General features: G+C 35.3%; 2 protein-coding genes across 2 annotated transcripts; one reads left to right on the top strand and one right to left on the bottom strand.

The window, feature by feature from the left end:
• Positions 1-11,950: 11,950 nt before the first annotated feature.
• LOC113274124 (putative ubiquitin-conjugating enzyme E2 38) lies at positions 11,951-14,464 on the bottom strand. Its single transcript, XM_026523610.1, has 2 exons — positions 14,332-14,464; positions 11,951-13,200 (listed from the first exon to the last, which is right to left on the bottom strand). The coding sequence occupies exon 2, from the start codon at positions 13,163-13,165 to the stop codon at positions 12,005-12,007; it is 1,161 nt and encodes a 386-aa protein (XP_026379395.1). The 5' UTR covers positions 13,166-13,200; positions 14,332-14,464; the 3' UTR covers positions 11,951-12,004.
• Positions 14,465-15,401: 937 nt separating this feature from the next.
• LOC113272905 lies at positions 15,402-19,289 on the top strand. Its single transcript, XM_026522692.1, has 4 exons — positions 15,402-15,442; positions 15,600-15,743; positions 16,573-16,616; positions 18,352-19,289. Exons 1-4 carry the CDS (start codon positions 15,402-15,404, stop codon positions 18,510-18,512), a joined length of 390 nt encoding a protein of 129 aa, XP_026378477.1. The 3' UTR covers positions 18,513-19,289.
• Positions 19,290-25,146: the final 5,857 nt, after the last annotated feature.

Below are 25,146 nucleotides of genomic sequence, written 5' to 3' on the forward strand. Positions count from 1 at the left end.
ATTTCAATCATTGAAACTTTCTTAGAGGACGTTATATAGTTGTTGTTCACAAAATATTTTTCGTCAAAGCGATTTTCAAGTTATTGAAATTATCATAATGAAACATTCCAAGACAACACCAAATGATTGTATCACACAAACCATGTAATATGTGACTCGAAAATTTTCATATGATCTTATTCGGACTTACGTCACGAATGTAAGATGAATTCGGCCGAAGCGAAAGCTTGCCAACACATATTCCGAGAAATATATAAGCGAGATAAACTCGGATCGAAATCTCTAATGTGTATAATAGAAAATTATATCGTAACACGACTTATGTCTCAATATAGGAGATAGAGTAGAAATAGACTTTTCAAGTGATAGATAAGTTTCAGTCTCCACATACCTTTTGTCGATGAATTTCCACAAGCTCCCATTAGTAGTTCTTCGTCTTCAAGAGATGAACGCCGTGAAGTCTAAAGCTCAACTACACAATCTATGTCCTAGTTCCAATACATCTAAATAGGCTAGAAATCAAGACTCATAGTTTTGATCACTAACATTGACAAACACGCTTGAGATAGCAACGCTTGCGAGTTCGACGGAGCAATGCTCTAACAAAGGTGATTCGCTGCAGATGATCATTTTGCTCCGTTGAAGTTGACTAGTTGCTTTACAACTCCAAAGTCAGAAAATCCTCATGGGAAAGACGATAGCCTTAGCTTGGAAATTACATTCCCGGTGTTTGTTGTTGTCTCATTAAAAACCTTGCCGAGTAACAAAACCCTGTAGGAAAAATCAACCTCAGTGAAGGAAAATAGTTCAACACGCTATTAGATGCTCCCCTTGATGGCAGGAAATTTTCATTAGTGTAATGCAGTCAGAAGAAGTTTATCACACTTTACTTTGGTGACTTGAATGTTTATAGGACCTTGTTGTTGATTCTGGAATTTACGTTGTTTAATAGACTATCGCGTTTCATTTATTCGATTCAGATATTTTCAGTAATATGAAAGCGATCTTTATGTCTTCAACGTTCAACATACTTGATGCTTTTAGTATTGTCTCGCTAAAAAACTTGTCGAGTAAATAAACCCTTTGGGAAAAACTATTCTCGATCGAAGGGAAAAAGAGTACAACACAACTTCAATTTCGAAATAAAATATGTCGACATCATATCCTTGGATCCTCCCACTGATGTCGGCATCTCCCCCTAATTACTTTCATAGTTATTCCAGACAGTTCCTTTAGTCATGTACTTTTCGAAACTGAATATCGGTAATGACTTAGAAAATAGTCTATCATATCTCCCCTCGATTCCTTTCGTTGGATAAGAGATTATTGTTCCTTCATAATTTTGGATTGCACTTTCATTAACATTCCTTTTTATGTCTTTGTAGGGATAAAAAAATTTATGTCAATGATTTCTTTTAATTATATGATTACATTCACTGTACCATTCCAATGACGTTGCGTTGGCGCTGAGCTATATCTAGCTCTGATACCAACTGAAAAAGCGGGGGTCTAACAACCACACCCAACACTTCGTTTGGTAATCTGAGAGGATTTACTCCAATACACTTTCTGGAAAATCAATTACATAGTCAAACTCAATCTAGATAAAAGTATAGCAAGTTTAATATCTATAACTCTTAATTCAATCCGCAATCTGCAAATATAAATCTGCGAGCCCGATTGAGTATAAGAGGAGTTAACTTGAACGGCACCAAAGACCAATGTTCAAGTGCCAATCAATGTAAATCAACAACCAAAGGTTGGATATTCGAATTGATTGATCTTAACGCACAACCTGTGATATTTCAGTTATATAACAAAATATAATGCGGAAAAGAAATAACACAGACACCAGAATTTTGTTAACGAGGAAACCGCAAAAGCATAAAAACCTCGGGACCTAGTCCAGATTGAACGCCATACTGTATTAAGCCGATACAAACACTAGCCTACTACCAATGAACTTCTGACTGGACTGCATTTGAACCCTAATAAATCTCACACTGATTCAAGGTACAGTTGCGCTCCTTACGTCTCTGATCCCAGTAGGATACTACACACTTGATTCCCTTAGTTGATCTCACCCACAACCACGATTTGCTACGACCCAAAGTCGAAGACTTGATAAACAAATTTGTCTCACACAGAAAAGTCTATAAGATTGAACAAATCTGTCTCCCACGATGAGACGAAGATGTTTGTGATAACGTTTTATCTTGCCTATCGAAGAAATTAACCTCGAGCAAATCTTAGATAAGATAGTACTCAAACGATAAAATCGGGCAAGATATAACACGCAACTACAAGAGAAATAGTTGGGTCTGGCTTCACAATCCCAATGAAGTCTTTCCACTCGTTAACCTACAAGGTTTAGGAAAATCTAAGGTTAAAGGAGAATCGACTCTGGCTTATGCAACTAGTAACACACAGAAGTGTGGGGATTAGGTTTCCCAGTTGCTAGAATTCTCCTTTATATAGTTTTCAAATCAGGGTTTGTAATCCAAGTTACCTTGGTAACAAAGTATCCAATATTCACTCTTAGATGAAAAACCTGATTCAACCAAGCTATATCTTTCAACCGTTAGATTGAACTTAGCTTGTTACACACAACTGAAACATATACGTACCCTCATTTAGGTTTATGAACCGTATCCAAAGGTGGACACCCATGTTGGATCAACAATGGTCAACCAAAGTTATCCATATGATAACTCTTATATCCACCATATTCATCTTATCCATAACTAGTTCAAATGACTCAAATGAAACTAGTTAAAGAGTTGTTCAATTGTTATATTCTCATAGAAGTATATAAGAACACAATCGAAAAAAATCGGTTTGATTCAGTAGAATCAATTCATGAAATTATAGCCTAGGTTTGCAAAGATTGCATTCCTTATTATATAAATATTGAAGTTCATGTACACAACCGATTTTAGAAAGTAACCCACTCAAGTATGCAAATGAGTACGCATACTTGAGTAGCCAGACTTGAGTTTGGTTACGCCAGTACGCGTACAGGTGTCCATACTTCAAGACATTACAAACTTCAGCAGATTTTCACGGACGTGAACTTTCCGCCGGTATGTGTACAGTTACGCATACTAGCCCAGACATCAACTACCACTAGTACGCGTACGGGTACGCATACTTCAGGTTCCCGGTTTTGGACTTTCTTAGAGGACGTTATATAGTTGTTGTTCACAAACTATTTTTTTTCAAAGCGATTTTCAAGTTATTGAAATTATCATAATGAAACATTCCAAGACAACACCAAATGATTGTATCACACAAACCATGTAATATGTGACTCGACAATTTTCATATGATCTTATTCGGACTTACGTCACGAATGTAAGATGAATTCGGCCGAAGCGAAAGCTTGCCAACACATATTCCGAGAAATATATAAGCGAGATAAACTCGGATCGAAATCTCTAATGTGTATAATAGAAAATTATATCGTAACACGACTTATGTCTCAATATAGGAGATAGAGTAGAAATAGACTTTTCAAGTGATAGATAAGTTTCAGTCTCCACATACCTTTTATCGATGAAGTTCCACAAGCTACCATTAGTAGTTCTTCGTCTTCAAGAGATGAACTCCATAAGTATAAAGCTCAACTACACAATCTATGTCCTAGTTACGATACATCTAAATATGCTAGAAATCAGGACTCATAGTTTTGATCACCAACATTGACAAACACGCTTGACATAACAACGCATGCGAGTTCGACTGAGCAATGCTCTAATAAAGGTGATCCGCTGCAGATGATCATTTTGCTCCGCTGAAGTTAACTAGTTTCTTCACAACTCCTAAGGCAGAAAATCCTCGTGGGAAAGACAATAGCCTTAGCTGGGAAATTACATTCTCGGTGTTTGTTGTTGTCTCATTAAAAACCTTGCCGAGTAACAAAACCCTGTAGGAAAAATCAACCTCAGTGAAGGAAAATAGTTCAACACGCTATTAGATGCTCCCCTTGATGGCAGGCAATTTTTATTAGTGTAATGCAGCCAGAAGAAGTTTATCACACTTTACTTTGGGGACTTGAATGTTTATAGGACCTTGTTGTTGATTCTGGAATTTACGTTGTTTAATAGACTATCACGTTTCATTTATTTGATTCAGATATTTTCAGTAATATGAAAGCGATCTTTATGTCTTCAACGTTCAACATACTTGATGCTTTTAGTTTTGTCTCGCTAAAAAACTTGTCGAGTAAATAAACCCTTTGGGAAAAACTATTCTCGATCGAAGGGAAAAAGAGTACAACACAACTTCAATTTCGAAATAAAATATGTCGACATCATATCCTTGGATCCTCCCACTGATGTCGGCATCTCCCCCTGATTACTTTCATAGTTATTACAGACAGTTCCTTTAGTCATGTACTTTTCGAAACTGAATATCGGTAATGACTAAGAAAATAGTCTATCATATCTCCCCTGATTCCTTTCGTTGGAGAAGAGATTATTGTTCCTTCATAATTTTGGATTGCACTTTCATTAAAATTCATTTTTATGTCTTTGTAGGGATAAAAAAAAATTATGTCAATGATTACTTTTAATTACATGATTACATTCACCACACCATTCCAATGACGTTGCGTTGGCGCTGAGCTATATCTAGCTAACAAGTTCCCTGGGGATGCAAAAGTTTAGCGAGTACATTATTATACTAAGTACAACAATGCGTATATTGTACTTATATATGGGAATTTCATATCCCAACACATCTTCGTGATCTTCCTTTAGACGAAATGGTCACTTAGATGGGTATACCACATCTGCCTGATTGCTTCAATCTATAAGTGAGTGTTATATCTAACTGTAAACGCACTATGTGGTTTAGAGTCACTTGATTTGGTAAACAAAAGGCACTTTTGTAAATATCTGCTATCTCTTGATTCTTTTAGAGATACGTAACAACCACATAAATATGTTGCATTTCAAGTCCTTTAGAAATTACCAAGATAACTAAGTAGCGGAACGCCATAACGTTCATTAAAAGAGAACAATTCCAGGGCTTTCTGAGAAACCTCGCGCCACAAGGAGAGTCTTGATACTTTGAGACTTCAATCTTCCCACTGTGCTTCATGACAAATAATCATGTATGTCTCATAGGATTTGCATTTGGTTGGTTACCACTACCACACCAAATACCCGTATATTTTCCAAAGAACTAAGTTCTACCTTGATTGTGTGGACCAAATATGCTATTTATTTGAAATTAAGCAAAATAAAGCATGGTTCGATCTCATTGTGCTCTACTTCTGCAGCAATTATTTATGGATTATATCATCACTGCGCACGCATGATCCTTCCATTGACTCATGTGCATACTCATAATCCGTCAGTATTTCATTATTCTCTAGAATCATTTAAAACTTCGGAGCGTCCTTAAGTATTAATTCATGGACATAATCAGAGTCAATAAAATGAGATGATTTTATTAATGATGCATATTAGGTTGTGCCTTACTCATCTACTTACTTTCTAGGTGAGTATTGATCGAACCTGGTGGTCTCTCCATCTTCCTTTGTGGAGAACCACAATTTGTTTTGGAACCACGATTGGTCAACCATTCTTTGCGTACCAGTTGGTAATTGGTAATTGGATACAATTTTTTGCACTATATATGTGCCCTTAAGAATCCACATCGTATTATGATGGGTCATAAAAATGATTAAGTGACTATTGATGATAGCCTTTGCGAGACCATAAGTTATAGGATGCTATGCATTTATCATATTAAATACACAATAACCATCAATTCCTTTTGATGTACACTAGCTAGCATTTACAAGGGGTGGTGAGCCCTTACATGTATAATATGTGCTAGTAGTTTTTCAAACGCAAAATTTCTTGGGAACTATAACTAGTCCAAAATGTCAAAACATTCACCAGAGCCATAAGTCACTTTAATGGTTCACATTTTGCGTGAATATTTTTTCTAAATTTCACCTTTCTTTGTAATATGGATTGTTTACCATTTGCATCTTAGGATGGTCTCGATCCTGTGTTTACTGAAGACTTTGTGAAATGAGCGATATGCTTTCTTACTTAAAAGCAATATGGGGGTTGGTTGGGGGGGGTGGTGGATGGGCATTTATTAATTTATGAAACACTTATAGAGAGATATGCCATCATTTCACATTCTGTCAATCTTTCTCTCGTTTTTGTTCACTCAAATAAATTGATGTTCGTATGAGTCTTTTCAAAACGAAACATCATGTCACAACCAAAGTGCCTTTACGGTTATGTCAAAGCTTGTATGAATCAAATCCCAACATTTCATCATCGGAGTCAATATGGATTAAATAGTCCAAACACTATAGTGATTTACACTTCACTGGATTGACTCATTAGTTTCTCAAAAATATATTTCCTTCCAAATATATTAAAGACTATAAAAGATGCAATCAATTACATTCTCATCACTGGGAGGTTCCACATGATATACATTTGCATGGTTTTTTTTTGGAATTTAACAAGATGTGATTATCCCTGGGTACATGTACAGATTTTGTAACGTCTTTGTTCTATCTCGAAAACAATTTTGAGCAGTGCTGCTCTCGATGATCCAATCCTCGTAGCCACATTATAAGGAAATACTTTAACAACTAGTTTAAATTTCTTAAGATGGTGGGAGGGAAATCACTATCTGTTAGACATTGAGTCTTGAGATATCAAGTACGTGGTGTGGCCTTATTAGTAACAAAAGTGAGATTTAACTCAATTACTTTAGAGTGAATATATGTTACGTTTCATCCAGATATATATCAAGTGCTTTAGAGAATTTATGTTTCTTAGAAATGGTGTACTTTTCATTCCATAAGCGCATATATTGGATGTAGTTCAATTAAATAGTCAATTGGCCAGGAAAAGTGCTTCTTGTCATTAAAGTTGATGTCTAAATTATGACCTTCCTATAGACATTGGGTGCTACTATGGTACCCGCATTACATTGCTTGTACCAATACCGGTAAGTAGATTCATTCCCAACTCTTTGGTGAGAGCTAGAATTACATCTTAGCTTCATCCCATGTTCAATTGATACCTGTACTGTGATGTCATTATTGTTGGGAAAAAAAAATACATTTTTGTCTCATGATATATATGTCCCTTTTCACATACTTTATATGAGTCGGTACGTCTAACCTCCATTACTTCGGGGTTCTTTCCATTTTTAATTTTGCTACATTAAGCTTAATTTGAGAAATTTCTTTATCTCAACAGGCCAAGAGAATCTCACTGCACATGTCAACCAAGTACTTTAGGTTGTATATATTACAAAAGATAGTTCTCTTGTTGTCATACCTCAACATATGCTGGTTCGTTAGTATCATGGATGAAGTAGAGAAATGGAAATTTTCTAACTCATGTCATCTTTTGTGAGTTCTACCACAAATATTGGAATACATGTGATTTTATTTGCAACTCTTTTGAAACTACTGACTTTTTAATAGTCTATCACGTGGATTACATTTCACGAAACATTTAAATTTGGGGAGACAATATCAAGTACGTAATAATTGTCCAAATACTTCTAAACCCCATAAATACATTGGAGTTGGTACAACCAATTGAACAAAAGACACCATTCAAGTATAGCCAATATCATATTCAAGAGAATAAAATAACATTAAGACCAAAATTCTTAATGATCGAGATCATCAATCATTATTTAAATTGACAAAAATAAACAAAACTAGGCATGTTCTAAAAAAAAAATAAGCCTAAAAAGTACTCAATGTAAACACCTACATTATAGTTACATACCTTAAAAATTTGGCTCCCACGGTGCATAGACATAACCGGAATAGCCATGGTCGCGCACATCCCAAAACCAGGCTGGATGGAACAAGAACTAGACTTGGAACAGAAACAAATTGGTTTGGAGACTGGTTTTAAGCTGACCTGGTTGGACCGGGTTGGACCGATTCGGTTGCACCAGACCGGACCGATTCGGTTGACCTGAACCGAATATTTTTCTTTCCATTTTCGAGATTCTTCTTTCTGCTCTTATTTCCACCGAACAGGAACGAAATTCCCACCCAATAGATTAACACGTCCAGAGATTCAATGAGACAAAAATTAGTACACACAGACGGTACAAATACAAACATAGTTTAAATCAAATCAAATCAAATCATGATTCATAGATTTAATAGCTATTATATGTATATAATCACATTTATATTGGATCTGACAGTATCGAAAGGAAGATCAAAACGAAGACATAAAGTGAAACTTTAGATATACCTCCACGGAAGACCCAAGAACATGCAGATTTTCAAGTTTCATTCGTATGATTAACCAAAATCTAGATCCGTACCATTTGCAAGTTTTGGATGTGATTAATCAAAATATCCCCTTCTTATCGGAAGATTCAAAAGGGTAAAAAAAAAGGTACCAAAATCAATTTAAGGTACCCATTGAAGGCTTAGGTCAGAAAATTGGTCCGAGACATTCATTGCAATCCTCAAGTATAGGCTAGGGATTCTTTTCTTTGAAGAAGACGTGATTTGCACTAGTTGCATGTCTGCGATGGATAAATATGGTGATCACGCCATGAACTGCAAAAATGATTTGGATTGAAGTTCAGACATGACCTCCTCCATGATACTTTTGCAGATATATGCTATCGAGTGGGTGTTCCGGAACGGAAAGAAGTTGATCTTGGACATATTTCTGACAATAGCTTTGGTCTAATTCCGTCGGACATCATGGTTTATAATTGGGATAGTGGTCGTGACGTTTGCCAAGATGTCAAAGTTTTTTCCCCCTTCACAGGGAACGATGTTCGTTCATTTGTCCCCGGTCGAGCCATTGAAAAAGCTGTCTCCCTCAAGCGAAAGAAGTATCTGGAAAAGTGTAATGCTCAGGGGTTCGGTTTTGGCACCTTAGCTTTCACCACCCTTGGTAGAATGGGTGACGATACCATCGACTTTATCGAGAGATTGCGTAATTTTTCGGCTAATGCTGATGCTAATGTTAGTAATTTTTTTTTCCATAGAATAGGGGTGGCTCTATAGAGAGGGATTGACACACAACTTGTGTCTGGTGTTCCAACCAAATTCTTGAAAGAACCCGTCATGGAGCGATGTATTTCCTTTAGAAATATTTGATTTGCCATTTATCTTTTTTCTACCATGACTAATTTATCCTTTATGATAACGCTTTTGAAATATTTGGTTGATGAGAAAAAAAAACTTGTAGTGGAAATGTAGGGAAGGAAAAGAGGCAGAGAATTTCTATTGATTAGCATCAACAGTGTTACATGGACTCCTATATATATAGGCCGGGGCTCAACCTTTTAGAGTTATGTTTATTGTTTGGTCGGTCGGCCAGTGTCTTCCCATATTTTATTCCATCTATAATAGTCGGGAGTATATTTAGTTGGTCCGGTCAATACCACAACGGTCCTGATATTTAGTTGGTCGTGTCACATTATACCGAGTTAGTTAGTCGGGTCACAATAGCGTGTTCAATTAGGCGGGTCATAGTAGCCGGATGAGGCCGGGGCCGTATTAGAAAATTTAAAGGCAAATATGATATCCGCATTAAAATTAGCCGTGATTAGGTAAAATCTATAGAGTCTTCAAATTAATATTTGTTTTTTTTTGGTAAAATCAAAAAGGATATTTATAGTTAGTGCATGAAAACTTTCAAGGAAACCGACACGCATTAGGAAATGTTGATTCGAGTCACATAAGGAAATGTTGAGTCTCGTTTTGCACCGGGCCGGGGCATAATCCCTGCCGTCTAAAACAAATATTAAAAGAAGATCATCTCATGAACCGACGGATGTAAATATCTCTCAAAATTATATGTCTAAAACGGACGGATGGATAGAAATCTCGCCAACTATCTTTCTCAGCCGTCGGATTGCCGAAATCAAGGGCCGTCTATTACCCAAGACAGACATCACTTCTTTTTATAACAACCTTATTATTACTTCAAAGTCATATATTCTTATATCGTGGCATCAATCCCGAACGTCCAAAATAATAAAATCTCCGTCATATATACAACAGACGGATGTACATTTCGCGAACTAACGGTCCAAGTGGCAGAATGGCCAAAGTCAATGTTTGGATCTGTCCCAAGGCTAATTTGTAATATGCGTGAATCTAATATCTCTATACATGGTTCTAAAATAGTACATATAATATTAGTAAACTACGCCGAGTTTGTTTGTCCATTTTGTTGTACAACTTTGTCTCCATTCAGCAATTTGTACATTTGCATCCTAAAAGGTCTGATTGACCGAGTCAAACTTTTAGGTTGTTCATTTTTTATGTTTTTGGGCAAGGTTTTATGCTTGCTCCTCGTGCTTTCTTTAAATTGCAAATTAAATTATGTCATTGGGTATTTAATTTGCAAGAGATGATTTCATGGGGTACTATTCGTGTTTTTGAGTTCGTGTCTATTTGGTAACATTTTCTTTTTGCTTTGTCTTAATTTGCTGCGAATGGAAGAGAATGAAGCACCAGGTTGCACCCGGGTGAAGCTTCCTGCCCAACAACTTTCTCCAATTCCTTACTTTACCTTACCATAACTTAGTTAGTTTAACTTGATACCTAGTACATATATAGATATTGTGCTAATGTCCTACGGCTGTCTATATTTTTTTTGAAAAAAAATTTGCGATTTTTTTTGCATTGGTTTAATATTTTGTTTTTTGTTTTTCCTTGTAGATGAAACGTAAGTATCTCTCAAAACGTAGTCAGATAAAGAAATTTGAATATATCCCTCTCCCATATTTTTATTAGGAAACGTAGTTAACGTGGTATTTTTTTCCCGATATATAATGGTCAAGACATCTTATTATGGAAGCATAGTCAAATCAGGAAATCCAACAATCCGACAGATGTCTATATAGAACATATAACGAATCGATCCACGCCGTGGGATGACGAAATCGATAGTCGGATTTATCAGACTACACACAACACTTCTTTTTATACTATAAATATACATGGAAAAACAAACCCTAATTGGGCCACATATCTATAGCCGTAGGCCCTACAAAAAGGTGCTAATTATACGTGGAATAACTAGCTAGCCACCCTTCTGAAGAACCTTCTAAAGGCAGTGCGTACCATTTTTTTTTTAAGTTCTCTATGAGTCCAAAAATGAAGTTTCACCATTAACAGTGAGAATGAAAGTTACCATTTGATACCATTTACTAGTCATCAGTCGATTAAGGCTAGAAATTTGTGAATAAGTTAAGCATATTGTCATCGTGATCTTCTAAGTTACGGAGTATGATTTTCTAGGTGATGAATGAATTAAATATGTTTCGATATAAAGCAATAAGTATAGTCGTCATCTATAGGAAGTTTGTGCATTGCCCAAAAATAAAATAACAACGTATTACGTGATGTGCAATATATTGAAGCATCGAGTATTCATGGTCTATGCGGTAGAGAGTGTAGCTTTAGACACCCAGATTCTATCGAAAATTCCGAACTTAAGCTTTCCGCGTGGCTATTTATTCCATTATCCAAAACTTCTGTTGTGACTCGATACCCGAAATGTTATGCGCCCCTGATTAAGTTTTTACTGCTTACTGCGAGTTAAAATTTAACTTGTAACTCGACATTTGCTTTGCCTCATCGCCGCCAACGTATGTCTGCTGGAAGTAATACATATTCCAGATTTGTTACCATGACAAAAGAATGGACCTTTGATGCAACATATATCCACGGCCCAAGCATTAATTAATCTTGCATGTTTCTTTTCGCCCATAAAAACCATTAATAGATTAAGATTACTGAAAATCAAGCATAAGATGACACTGTGATTAGTGAGTCTACTGATGGGTAGTTCTCCTCTAGTACCAACAAAATTACAAAAAAGAAAAGAAAAAGAGAAGGGGGAACAAAAAAATCAGCCATCAATGAGTAAACCATTAAACAAATAAAAAACTAGCCAATATTAAATAATATGCTCTACTCGGGCAAACCTTTTTATTCTATTCCCGGGGCTGTCTAATTTAAATGAGTAAATAACCAAACTACAAATGAAACAAGCATAAGAATAGTAAACCACAACGCCAGCGCTGCACAAGGCACACCATTGCAACTGCATCTCCATTGCGGTTGAGGGGGTGGATCAACATAATTAAAGTCCTCTTCCAAATTAATGTCTCCAATATAATCATCCAATGAAGAGCCATTCTTTATAAACGCCTTTAAAAGCTTTGCATACTTATTAGCCATGGAGTCTCGATATTTACGGCAGAACTTTGTCTCGTATATTGGACGATCACCATATTTGACTCTACAATAAGGTTGACAAGCTATTAAAATTGCTTCGGCGCGATCACGGAAGTGTTGAGCAACAAATTCTTCAAAAACCTTCGGTGGTTTCTTAAGAGTAGCCAATATTGTGTCGCATTTCCTTTTGAAGACCCTTTCATCACGATCATAAGATTCATCAAACTTGTAACCATTCTCAATAGCCTCTACTAGACGGCTATCGTTCATATTATGATTCCGAAAATAAGGTTTCTCAATGTGAAACGATAATTGAATGGATACTAGAATTTCCAGTATAGTTGATTCCTTTGGATTCCACTTTTCAAGACCTTTTATATCACGAATATAAATTCCATCGCGATCATTATATTTTAAAAAATCCACACCCAAGCCGTCACACTCAAAAGTTGTCTTGAAGTACAGTGTTGGTGGTGCCAATGGGTAATTAGATGGGAATATAATATGAAAGTAGAATAAAGCATCACTGTAGGGAGTACCTGCTCCGCCGACGATTAAGGCTTCGAGAAAATCAGTTCTTTGTTCGTGAACTCTGACATAGATTGAATCAGGTAGACCCTTTTTGAGTAATTTCCATTCTTGCATAATCCTGTTCTGTCTGTCCAAACTGATCTGGTTTAAGTGATGATCACTAGTAAATGCTTTGTTCCCGACTTGAGCAGTAGATTTTACTACATCGAATTGTTTGAATTCTTTTCTTTGAACCTTCTCCACTTCTTTTTCTTCTACTCTTATTTGGATCACCACTTCTTCATCTTGACGACCTTTCCTTCCAATGTTAGTACTCTTTTTCTCTTCTTCGTCTAGTTCGTTTTTACTGCCTTGTACGTCTACTCTTATCTGGACCATCTCCTGATTTTGAGAATTTTCCATAGGATCTTTACAATCTTTCTTTTGTTCTTTCACGGCTGAAAAAAGAAGAGAGAAAATGAATCGTTAAAATCTAAGCCCTTAATAATTCAATAATTTTATCTAAATTACAAAGACGAACTGATTTATTGAAAGAGATGCAGGCTATTAACTAATTCTAATATAAAAATAATTCCTAACCTTACTAGAATTTTTCCAAAGTTCAGATCTTACTGATCAATTCAGAGCGAGGACTGACGTGCTCGTCCAAGGGACAAGTCCGTACCCAGATTGACTCTCAGGCACTTAGAGAGACTCTATCATATATTTCTACAATATATTATTACCAACTTGGCAAAACCTGATTAAAATTTTGAAACTGATTCCTAATTTTATTCAATTTTTGAGGAAGAAAAACGTGTTCTAAAAAAAACATCTCAAGACTCCTTAAACAATTAGAACTGGAAATTCGAGGGAATCTATTTATCTAGGGTTAAACTAATCTTAGAAAAACTCAGAAACTAATTCTTGAAGTAATCCAACTCTAGAGGTGCAAAAGTTCTAGACAGTAAAAGTCACTGGCTCAAGACCATGATTGATAAAGGCGGAAATAAGATTACAAGGGCAGGTACAGGACAAACAGATCCTGACCGTTGGACCACTCAAACTGTGCCCGCCCTGTAATATTGGCAAACCCCTTTTAAAGATGAATGTCGAGGAAAAGCTGACTTGGGTTTCAATTTGGGGCAAAACCTAAAACCAACCTTTTAACCTAGTAATATTCCGTACTCATCCGAATACAAATTCATGGTGTGTGGTTTAGCTGTGGCGAATAGTTTAGTTTTGATGCTAAGATTTTGATCCATTGGGAATAAATCGGAGTAAGTAAACATAATCAACAAGATTATCAGCGATTTTTCTAGTGTACGAGTAAAATCTCGATAGAAAAGAGAAAAACCTAAACGGTTGTACACACTGGGTAGAACAATATTCCAAATTTCGAGATATCTATCATGGCTCCAATTAGCACCTTAGAATTATCAAAATCTATTTCAATAGTTCCAAATAAACTTAAATATGCTTACAAATATTATGTGTTGAATATTGGTATACCAAAAACACACAAAAATACCCAAATAGTAGTAAGAATTAATCAGCAAACCACAATATCTCAACAAATTGCTCCTTACCTTGGATTAGGTATATGATGTTTTAATTACAAGCCATCAAAAGATAGAAGAAGCATCAAATCTTCTCCTGCAAATCTTCTCCTGCGATGGGTATCAATTCGATTATTTAGGGTTTCCAAAAACTCAAAAAATTACACTTCCATGAACTTCTCGCAAAAAAAATATACGTATATGACACATTCATGAGATTAAGTACTACTGACTGACCAATACTTAAACTTCTAATTGAACACGTTCACCAGCCACGTGGCATAAGAAGTCAATGACCCAAACATGTGGCACTCCGTTGCATAAAATCGACTTTGACTCGGCATCTCTGACTTTGGCCGAATTTATACTTTTGCATTTATTTATGACCTTATTAAGGCTTTATGTTTAGCAGGCATAATACAAATGACTAAACTTACATTGTTGTTGCTGATCCAAATGGTCATACTTGCGGTGCTCCTAGTACCTGCATCTCTTCCTCCTCCATCTCTTCCTCAGGAGGAGGTGGTAGTCTGTCCCGTTGTCTTAGTTCATCATCGATCCGTAGAGGGATCCACATCATCCGGCGTCCAAACTCAGCAAATGATAAGCCAAAGTTGAGGGAAACATTTGAGTAATCAGACACTCTGAATCCCCATGCTGCACGGAAGAGAGCGTCCGCTACTACTACCACGTAATAAGCCTATATATGCATATGCAAACAAATAGTAAATCAATTTGGGTGTAATTAAACAGCCATGCTAAAATAAAACACGATGAAATATAAGTGATTACCCATTTTGCCTTAGGAAATATCCACGTAGGAAAAGTGGGCAGTCCACGGAACAGCCATTCTTCGACACTTCATGTATATAATATGTATCAGATAACATACACATATATACTGCGTTATTATGGTAAATTCAAAATATTTTATGAATGTGAACAAAATTATTTACCGTAAGTTCCAATCGTAAACAATGTCCCCGAATATGGACACAACTGAATAGCCTGCCAGGGATGTAACCCAATACCATCTCAACTTGCTCTTCCAATACTTTGCATTAACATGGTAATAGGTCTCGGAAAAGATCATAATACCAATGATAAAAATTTGCCTCAATCCTGAAATAAGAACAATTACGTAGTACAATCAAAAAATTCTGTTTGGTTTCAGCCCAACCTTGACCAATTTGAGTGGGAAGATAAACTCCAGAACCCCTAAGCATAAAAAAACACGTGTCTAGTGTTACATCATCTAAGGATGTTTTGGTCTTTTGGCACCTTTAACCAAATTTAAGGAGACCAGTTCTTTTTCTATTCCATTTCCATCCGACTTCTGCTACTGATTCTCATGGCCATTTCAAAATAAAAAAGAGGAATTTTGGTTCTATTGCATACATACCCACTCTGGAGATTTGGCTGAATGGTTTGCCAGTGCTGAGGTAGGTGGGTTTTCTTGTATTTTAGAACTATAATATGGGTTTATATGGTGTTGATCCATATTGTTAATGAATGTTTGCTTTTTAAAATGTCTCTCTGTTAATTTGTGACTTGTATATGGGTATTTGCAACTTTACATGATTTTGGCTTTAGTTGAATTTTTAATCTGATTGAAAGAGCATGAAAAAATCCCTAAATTTTAATTTGTTTTTGAATGGAAGAGTGTAAGAACATGAACTTTTCTTCCATATCAATGTCAGTCTTTTTGTTCTTAATGAATTTTAATCTATGGCATTGCAGTATGGGTTCATCCCATTGATTAATTATTAAAAAAAAATCCCATTCCTAGAAAAGCCATGGTCTAATTTTTTTTTTCAAGATTTGTGATTTAGATCCTAGTCTTGCTGTTTTACTTTGTGATTCTTTCACACTTTCTCCTTAGATTGGTGAAGACAGTCTTGATTTACCTCTCTGTGCTAGCTTGAGTTTTATTGCTTGCAATTTAGGATTTCAGCAAACAAGAAGGAATGGGGTCCCAACTTCATTCTATAAGTTATCCTTCTCTGATATACCAACTTGAATTTGGTTGCCAGTTCATATAAATCCTCTTGACAGTTAATCAATTAGGACTTTATTTGGTTGAATTTCCATATTCGTGAATATCCCATAGTTTCCCATATTCGTAAGTTGAGCCTAATGTTTTATGATTTTAGGGTTATGTTTAACCAATTCAGTGTGCTACTATCTATTTTGTGCCTTCGTCTAAACTTCATGTAAGGATTTATCTGTATATCGCCAAATTGACGCCTTACTTTGTTTTATGAATTGTAGTAATGTCCACTGGATCGTTCAGAGTTACGGTTTTTCACTAGCCGGTGAGATTGACTTTTTTTGAACTCTTGTTCTCTTCGGTTCATTTTCGACTGTACTTAACAACTATGTGAACTTCAGGAATTATTGGACTTCCTTGTAGTTTCAGTGTACGACCCAAGACCTAGTTCTTGTTTAGTTACTTGTATACTGTGTTGCAGCTCATCTTTTTGATTTTTTGCTTTCCGAAAATGGTGGTTAACCTCGTTCATTATTTTAGTAAGCTAACATATACCTGTGTGTTGTTGATTTACTTTCCTGGTACCTTGTATTTAACAATGTAAAGATATTTCTCTTTTGTTTGTTTGTTTGCCAAAGCTACGACCATAAATTTCGTTCTTTTTTCCGTTTTTCTTGTTGGTCTTTGGCACTTATTAGTACTAGGTTTGTGGAAATGAATATACATTTTTATTTAGCTTTCGAGTGACGCACCAACGGGTTTGGCCTTGGGTAAACTTCCTTATTTGACAGTAAAACTAAAAATGCATCATAGGAAGTAAAAAAGTAACTTTTTAAAGTACTTACCGTTATAGAAGTTTCGTGCTCGAGGCTGAGGCTGAGGCTGAGGTTGCTGTTGAGGTTGGGGTTGCTGTTGGGGTTGCTGTTGCGGTTGCTGTTGAGGTTGATGACAGCAAAACAACTTGAAACACTGGTACATGCCAACAACCAGTGGTGCACAACTAACCCCTGTAGTGACCCACGTAGACCAACACTTATCAGCAGCAGACCACCCCCACAGATTCATCTGCATATGTATTTTGCAGTTATGTGTAGCTTTGAAAATTTATTAAATTGGAAGGAAAGGGTGGGAGGATTTTTCTTAACTTACCATGCTACACACTGATAACATAAAGTCCCCAAGGTCCTGGAGATTGTAAAAGTTTAACTATGTTACTATTGTTTATTCACAAATGATACCCATGCTAGAATTCATAACCTTACAAAATTTAATACATTATCATTAAATGAAAACATGTAGAATACTGCAACATACATTATTAGCTAAGGCTGTAAATACCTTAGTGAAGGATGTAAATATGTCTAGGAAGAACATATCTTGGAAGCGCAGCTGTTGAGATGGAATGAAAGTACGCCTCAGCATCTCACACGTAAAGTTTAAAGATTGAGTAATGTAGTATATGGCATATATTAGGCCAGCTCCATAAAGTATTGCCTGCAAAAAAATGAAAATAAATAAAGAACTTCCATTTTGTAACAATTAGACAATATGAGTAGAAGGCTTTCAAGCATGGATAAATAGATGAAGAAGGTTTATCAGAAGCAACTTAAGGTCTTTCAATGATTGAAAGTATCTGGAAAGGAAAGCGTCCTGGAAAGGGAGGAAACCGAAACTACCAGAATGTCGGTTTGGGATTTAAGTCTCCCAGAGAAGCTATTGACAGAACACGCATTGACAAGAAGTGCCCCATCACTGATAAGGTTTCTATCAGGGGTTGTTTCGTGGCCGGTGCTGGTCACAGTGCAAAGATGGTGAGAATCATCATTATTTAGAGAAACTACCTTCACTACGTGCAATATCAAGGATATGACAATATGCGATCTAACACTTGAGCTCATATTTCCCTATTTTTTCATGTAAATTAAGTAATTTACACACTATTTTTTCAGATAGTGTGTGAGTGTGTTGATGCTAATAGCATAAGAGGTGTGTGCTGATCTTGTGCAGTTGTGCCTGCCGCTTTTTGTTTTAACTTGGGTATTTCACTACCGTTTTTTTAGCTGCTTGCTCTATTGGACGACTGCTTGTTGGCATTACATGTGAGAACTACTGGTTGTCAACTGCTGGTTGCCGTCCTCTTCGATGTTGGCGTGTGCAAGTGGAAGAGATTGTAATGGAATTGGTTCGATGCTTATACTCTTGTTACGAACTTTCTGGCTAAGAGAAGCTGCTGCGTTACTTTTCTGTCTCACCAATTACTGCTGCAACAACCTTTCTCTGTCTGTACCCTGCAGCCTACTTGTTTGCTACTTCTGTGCCAACTGGTCTTGATCTGTGTCACTTGTCTCTCTTATTGCGTCACCCATTTCTAGAGTCCTACAGCTACTGCTATTGATTCTTATGCCACAGCCATGCTTTCTACAACACCTGGGATATTCAACAACTACCATTACACTTTATCTTACTTTGGGAGATTAATGTTGTCCTTCAGAATTTTCTTTGTCCATTCTTTGTGGCAGGAATGCTTTGTTGGTTGCTTCACCAGTAGCCACACATGCTTCTGTTGCAGGTATTTCATTCTACAGACATCTCTCTTTCTGCATCAACATTGCCTCCTCCAACTGAACATTCTAGACCAACTGTAATTCGTACTTCTTCCTACTGTTCACCTGTCTATTATAGATAGTGTGTGTGCTGGTTTGCGTGTGAGTGTCATTTGTTTGTGCAATCTCAAGTTGTCCTTTGTTAGTGCAATATTGCAATCTAAGTCATCCTAGTTGATTCTTCAGGTGGTGGTGGAAATAAGTCTTTGTAGCTATGGAAGGATTTGTTTCTGAGTGGTCTCCACAGTCCTTTGATTCAATGAAGCTTTAATGTTTAAGAGGTTATAGTACGAGTGGACACCAGTTTCCAAATTTTTGTTGTTTCCTTGTATTTTTTGTAATTTAGTATTGGAAATTTTATTTTAATTTGGAAGCAGAATAATCAATAATTACTAGAGGAGGTAGATAGTGCCTCAATTTGGCACTTCATTAAAATTTAGAAACAAGAAGACAATTAAATAGGAAAAAAAAAAGTATCTGAAACTCACTGGGAATATGGTAGCAACAGGCTCCGAGCATCCAAAGAGAATTGCGTACGCATATCCCAAGGATGTGCCTCCAATGCAACACAACATCCATCGCGCATACTGAAAATTCAAGAGGAATGTGCTAGTTAGCAAGTACTTCTAAAATCTAAGGAAACTGAATTTAGGTCTTAGAATTAAGTTAATCACTTGGTTATGAGGAAAATGAGTCTCTTAGCCAGCTGCCAACCATGGAATGATACTGCACTGAGCAAGAAAGGATGAATTTTTGTTCTCTAATGTTCTTTTTGTTGGGTTCTCATATAAGAATGAGATTTTACTGGCTACTTTATCTTATTTGAACACACCACTGACATTGGATTGAATCTTTCTCTGATTTTGATTTATAACTTGTCTCCTACTGTGAAGTGAGAACTAGTTTATAAATTTTTCATTTGAAGTTCACTGACTAAAGTTATACCTTGAGATAGGTTAAGGACGAAATGTGATCATCTCCTTCAAAAAGATCAATGTATGGCACGGGTACATTCCATCTTTCAAACGTGTACAACAGATATCCCCAGTATAATGTAATCAAGACCTATTATCCAAAAAACAAAAAAAAAAATATCAGCATATAAAAAAACGATTACTGGGGATAATATTACTGGAGTAATATATAAAATGCAAGAGATAATTAATAATAATAATAATAACTAAATAAGTACCAATTGCAAGTGTGGGTTGAAAAATGTAATCATGTTAACTGGCAGAATTTTAGTTAGTTTCCCAGTTTTAGGATCCATGTGACCCTTCTCAAAGCAAAGCGCCGCAGCAATCTACACAACCAACACAAAATTAGTAATACATTTTAACTTAATGTATTTTTCAACAAAATCCTTTCAGAATAATCACTTACAAGTGCGGCCCAGATGCAACCCAGAATGATGTTTCTGAACATTGGAGTCATATTACTACTCAGAATCGCCATCTATTTAGAAAGAAGAAAAAAACACATAATAATTAGTTAGTTAAGAATTTTTAGTTAACCATCACACCCCATTACATAAATTTATTGAACTAATTAAACAGTAAATTTCAATAATTGTAGCATGCATAAAACCATTTTAATGTCGAAAGATTATATTCTTTGCATTCACCTATTCATTAATGAATTTCTATTTTTAGCCCATCAGATTAATAGGTAGTAGCCCACATTAAAATTGAGCCCATATGAAAAATTATGCTAGTAGCTTTATCATTGCAGAATCAAATTGATACGGATTATGCTAAAATTGATTGTCTTGCTGTCGAAGAGTTGCTAACACTTGATTACTTAAGAATGGTACAGCAAGTTTACTCATCGTTTTTAAGCTGTTATGAATATTTTTAACTGTCTAAAAATTTTCGGTGGCCGAACCCTAATACACAAACTTAGCCCTACCCTAAGTTCAATCTTGGGTCCATGAAACACTCTCCACTAGCCTACTGAGTTCAAATCTAAATGTCGTTCTTGTTTTTCACCAAACTTTCCTTTTCCCTGTGACAGACACATAAATCTGTTTTTATTCACAATTCTAGACAAGGAGAGTCCAGTAAGACTAAGTTGCATAAGTCTGAAAACGCTTTAGGAAATGGTTTTGTGATTTCTTCAACAACCACAGTGAAGTCCAAGTCTTGGTTGTCTGTGGGCAAGCTCGGTGTTTGGAACTTCAAATAAATTCACCATTCAAATCTTTACCTTAGGTCAATTCGCAAAAACCTTTATCAACTTATGTCGAAAGCTTTTTTTGAAAACCGATGTTAAGCTATCTAAACCTAGGGTTTCATTAGGAAAAACAATCAATTCTTGAGAGAGAACAACAACTTTCGCTGCTAACTCTAAACGTTTGTATTATTAGATCCATCTTCTAGTAACGAGAAGGGTTTGTTTACCTTTCTTCTCCAAGAGTGCTTTTAAGTTCCTCTCCTGAATCCTTAGAAACTGAAACATTTTTAGAGAAGATATGAGCTAGTTTTCAGAGGACGACCACTCTTACTCCTTCTCAGTAACAACATAAACACACATTTAGATCTACATAAATCAATCTTTCTTCATCAGATTTGAAATACATAAACCAGGATTTAATTACCGTTCTTCACTATAAGTTTCCTTCCCCTCCTCTAGTCTATTCTTCTCTACGAGATTGTTGTACCTAAACTTTATATCAAAAGAAAGAAACATTGAGAAATTTTACCAAAAGATATGAAACACAAATAAAAAGAAAAAAATGGTTTTAGAGGAAACCTTTTCCTAGACTTGATACGAGTAGAGAGGAAGAAGAGAAGAAGAGAGGACTGAGTTTTTTCTGTGGAAATGTACTTTATAACAGCAAAACGAAGGCGTCCTTACATGGGTCCCACTCTTTTTAACTTTTGCAACAAAACTTGACCATATTACCCTCATTATTCGATAGAACCGGAATCAATTTAGCCAATAAAATTAAAATGAGACGAACATACCAATTATAATATAGTACCAAATTACCAATGATTAAATGTAGTAAAATTATAAGTAAGTAATAACTCTACAGCTAAACGACCATAAAATAACTCTACAGCTACACAATAACTTGACACTTGTTGGTGTAATATACAAAATCTGCCTCACTCATAAGTCTACAGAGCCAGATTATAGACCGTGAAATTTTATTGATGGTCTAAGTTTTGAGAGTGCAATTAATCTAAGATCTACGCTATATCATGGCTTACCTTCATATCCAAATCTATCATGTGATATCCAAATTTATATAGTAATCGTCTAGTGAAGTACTGTGACACAACATTCGCCAATTAACCTAAAATATAAAATTTGGTTCTCAAACATGCTAGCATACCCCATAATTCATCTCTTCCACCAAATATCGCCATATCATCCAAAAAATTGTCCCAACTCTATATGTATCATGGGATTGAAAATTATTCGAGATGTGGTCAAGTTGTGCATTTTAGTTCGAAGCCTCATTTGTTATCTAGGCTAAAATGGCCAAATAAAACATATTTTGGTTTGTCGAATTTTTGTCATGAGTCTAACATTTTGGAAGAGAGATTTGGTTGTAAGGTCGCTGTATCTTTGGGAAATTTCGGTAATAATTTTACATGATCTGGCGATTTTTTTTTTACTAAACTCTATTTAATTTAACTTCAATACTAAGATTTTGTGTCGTATCTATGTATGGGTCGACCGGGCATATTGCGTACGAATCAATAATCCTATAGTAATATCTGGCGAGATTGGTGTATATCCATTTTATTCCCATCCAAACTAGTATCTAAAAGGTGTTAAAAGACCAAATGTCTATACTAAAACAATCATCCCGACTAAAACATATTCTAAAAAATTTCAAAATCTTTCTTCTAAACTCTAACTATACATAATGAAATCAAGAAAAAAAAGAGAATCAAAACGAATCAAAAGTCGGCAAGGTATTTTTTTGTCGACCAGGGTATAAGGTTGAACACCGTTCCGAATTTTCATCTCTGAAATTAGCAGTTAGTCGGCAGGTTATGAAATTAATACCTTGCCGACTAATCATGCATTTGCAATACCTTTCTCTGAATGTCGAGAATCCTATAGTCGGCAAGGTATTTTTTTTTGTCGACCTTGCCGACTTTTCATACTTTCAGAATTGAAAATGTTGATTCCTTCTATAATTTTGAGTATAAAATCACCTAGCAGCTATACACCATATTTATAAATGTTTGGGTAGTACGATATCACTTCCATTACAAGTAGAATTCTCAAAAAAAATCTCAAAAATCTACCCACATCCATGAGTTCAATCTAAAATAAAACCTAATTTCAAAATTTTAATCAACCAATAATTAACTAACTAAATTAATTACCCTAATCACATTTATTAGTGTTAATTAATCAAGGATAGATTAATCATTTTTGTAAATATGTGGTTAAGGGGCTTTGTGTTTTATTTCAAGATGACCTTATTTTGTCTCATTTAGTATACCGCAATGTGGCCAGGATAGTAACATCATTATTAATAATATTCTAGAGTGGAAATCACTATACTATACGATGTGTGCTTTCATACAATGGCAGAGCTAACACCCCAAGATTTAGGTAAACAATAACATGCGAAGTTCATATTACTCTACAGCCAAATCACTCTTAAAAAATTAACACTTGTTATTGTAATGTAAAATCTGCCTCATATCTTTAGAGAGCTAGATTATAGACCATAAATTTTATTGATGGTCTAAATTTTGAAATAGCAATTATCCTAAATTGTACGCATTCATGACTTCAACTTCATACCTAAATCTATCATGTGATCCAAATTTGTACATTAACCCAAATTCTACAGCTCCGCCGTGTAGTGACCCAATGGCCACTCCTATCAAGTACCAATAATATTGTGGCACAACATTTGTGAAGTAACTTATAAGAAAAGTAAAAAATTAACGGAAAATATGTCATTTGTCCAAATATTTTTAAAACATGGTTCAAATGGACGAGTAAAAATTAGTATGGGTGAAATGGACACCAAAAAAATAGTAAGGATGAAACTGGATTCATTCTGACTTAAACTTAAAAAATAGCAAGGTTGAAACTGGATGCATCCTGATGTAAATTAAAAATAAGAAAATATTACATGGTCTACGGTCCATGGGATATCCATTTATATGTATATAATGTAACCTATGTAACAGAACTACTGATCTTCCTAATAAGATTCTACTTCTTCTTCCTCTCATCTCTCCATGTTTCACCTCTAATTCTCTTCAAACACGTTATCATGCCCGATGCTATATCGCAGAACGATTGATTTTTTTGTACATGGATTAACGTCAAGCTCGATTAAATCAAATCAGATAAGTTGAATCTATTTTTTTTTCTTTTCCCCTTTTTTTTATTTTGGCATATATATTGGGTATATTAAATTTGCGGCGAAAATTAATTTAATATTAGAAATTAGGAATTATGATTTAATCAAGAATTAGAGATTATGTTGATCGATGTAATCGTTAATGTGATGTATGTACTAAGTTAATCCGTCTAAAAAATGTATTAATTTAATAATCATGAATTAGTTTTGATTGATTATTATTTTTTTCTTTCTTCTTCATACTGTATATGTTTGTTAATTAATTTTGGAAATTTGCTTGTATAGATAGAGCATGTTTGCATCTCTGTGACTGATATACGTTTGATGTTTTATAAAAATAGTAAAATTATAGGTGATTTGTCCTGATATGAGTGATCTATTAATTAATTAATTTGTCACCATCACATGTATTCTCTTATTTCTTTAAGAAGATTTGCCTGTTCTAAACGTCCCTTTGATTATGACATATATTTAATTAGTATAATTTTAGATTTTTTTTACTTTTTTCTTAAGTTTTGGAAATTTTTGATCGACGATCTTATTACATTTGTGTTGTTTTTTGTTTCTTAGTGTCCATGTCGTATTATTATTATATTAATTAATAAAATAAAATAAATATTTTCTTTAATTAATGATGTAATTAATTTTGTCTTTAATGCTTTGGTAACGTATATTTGACTCATTGTCTAACTGTGAGATTTTCCGAGGAAACCTTTTTGTTCGTCTGTGGAGAAGATGGGAAGGAGGAGCCCCGTCAGTCGTTCCGACCTAGCTGTCCCATCCTGTTACGTTCCTAAAGCTTGGTTCCAGCTGTCCCATCATGTTCCGTTCCTCAAGCTTGGTTCTGTTTGATTTCAGCCCAACCTTGACCAATTTGAGTGGGAAGATAAACTCCAGAACCCCTA

The sequence above is a fragment of the Papaver somniferum genome, chromosome 4 (genome assembly GCF_003573695.1).
Source record: "Papaver somniferum cultivar HN1 chromosome 4, ASM357369v1, whole genome shotgun sequence".
In the NCBI taxonomy this organism is placed as follows: domain Eukaryota; kingdom Viridiplantae; phylum Streptophyta; class Magnoliopsida; order Ranunculales; family Papaveraceae; genus Papaver; species Papaver somniferum.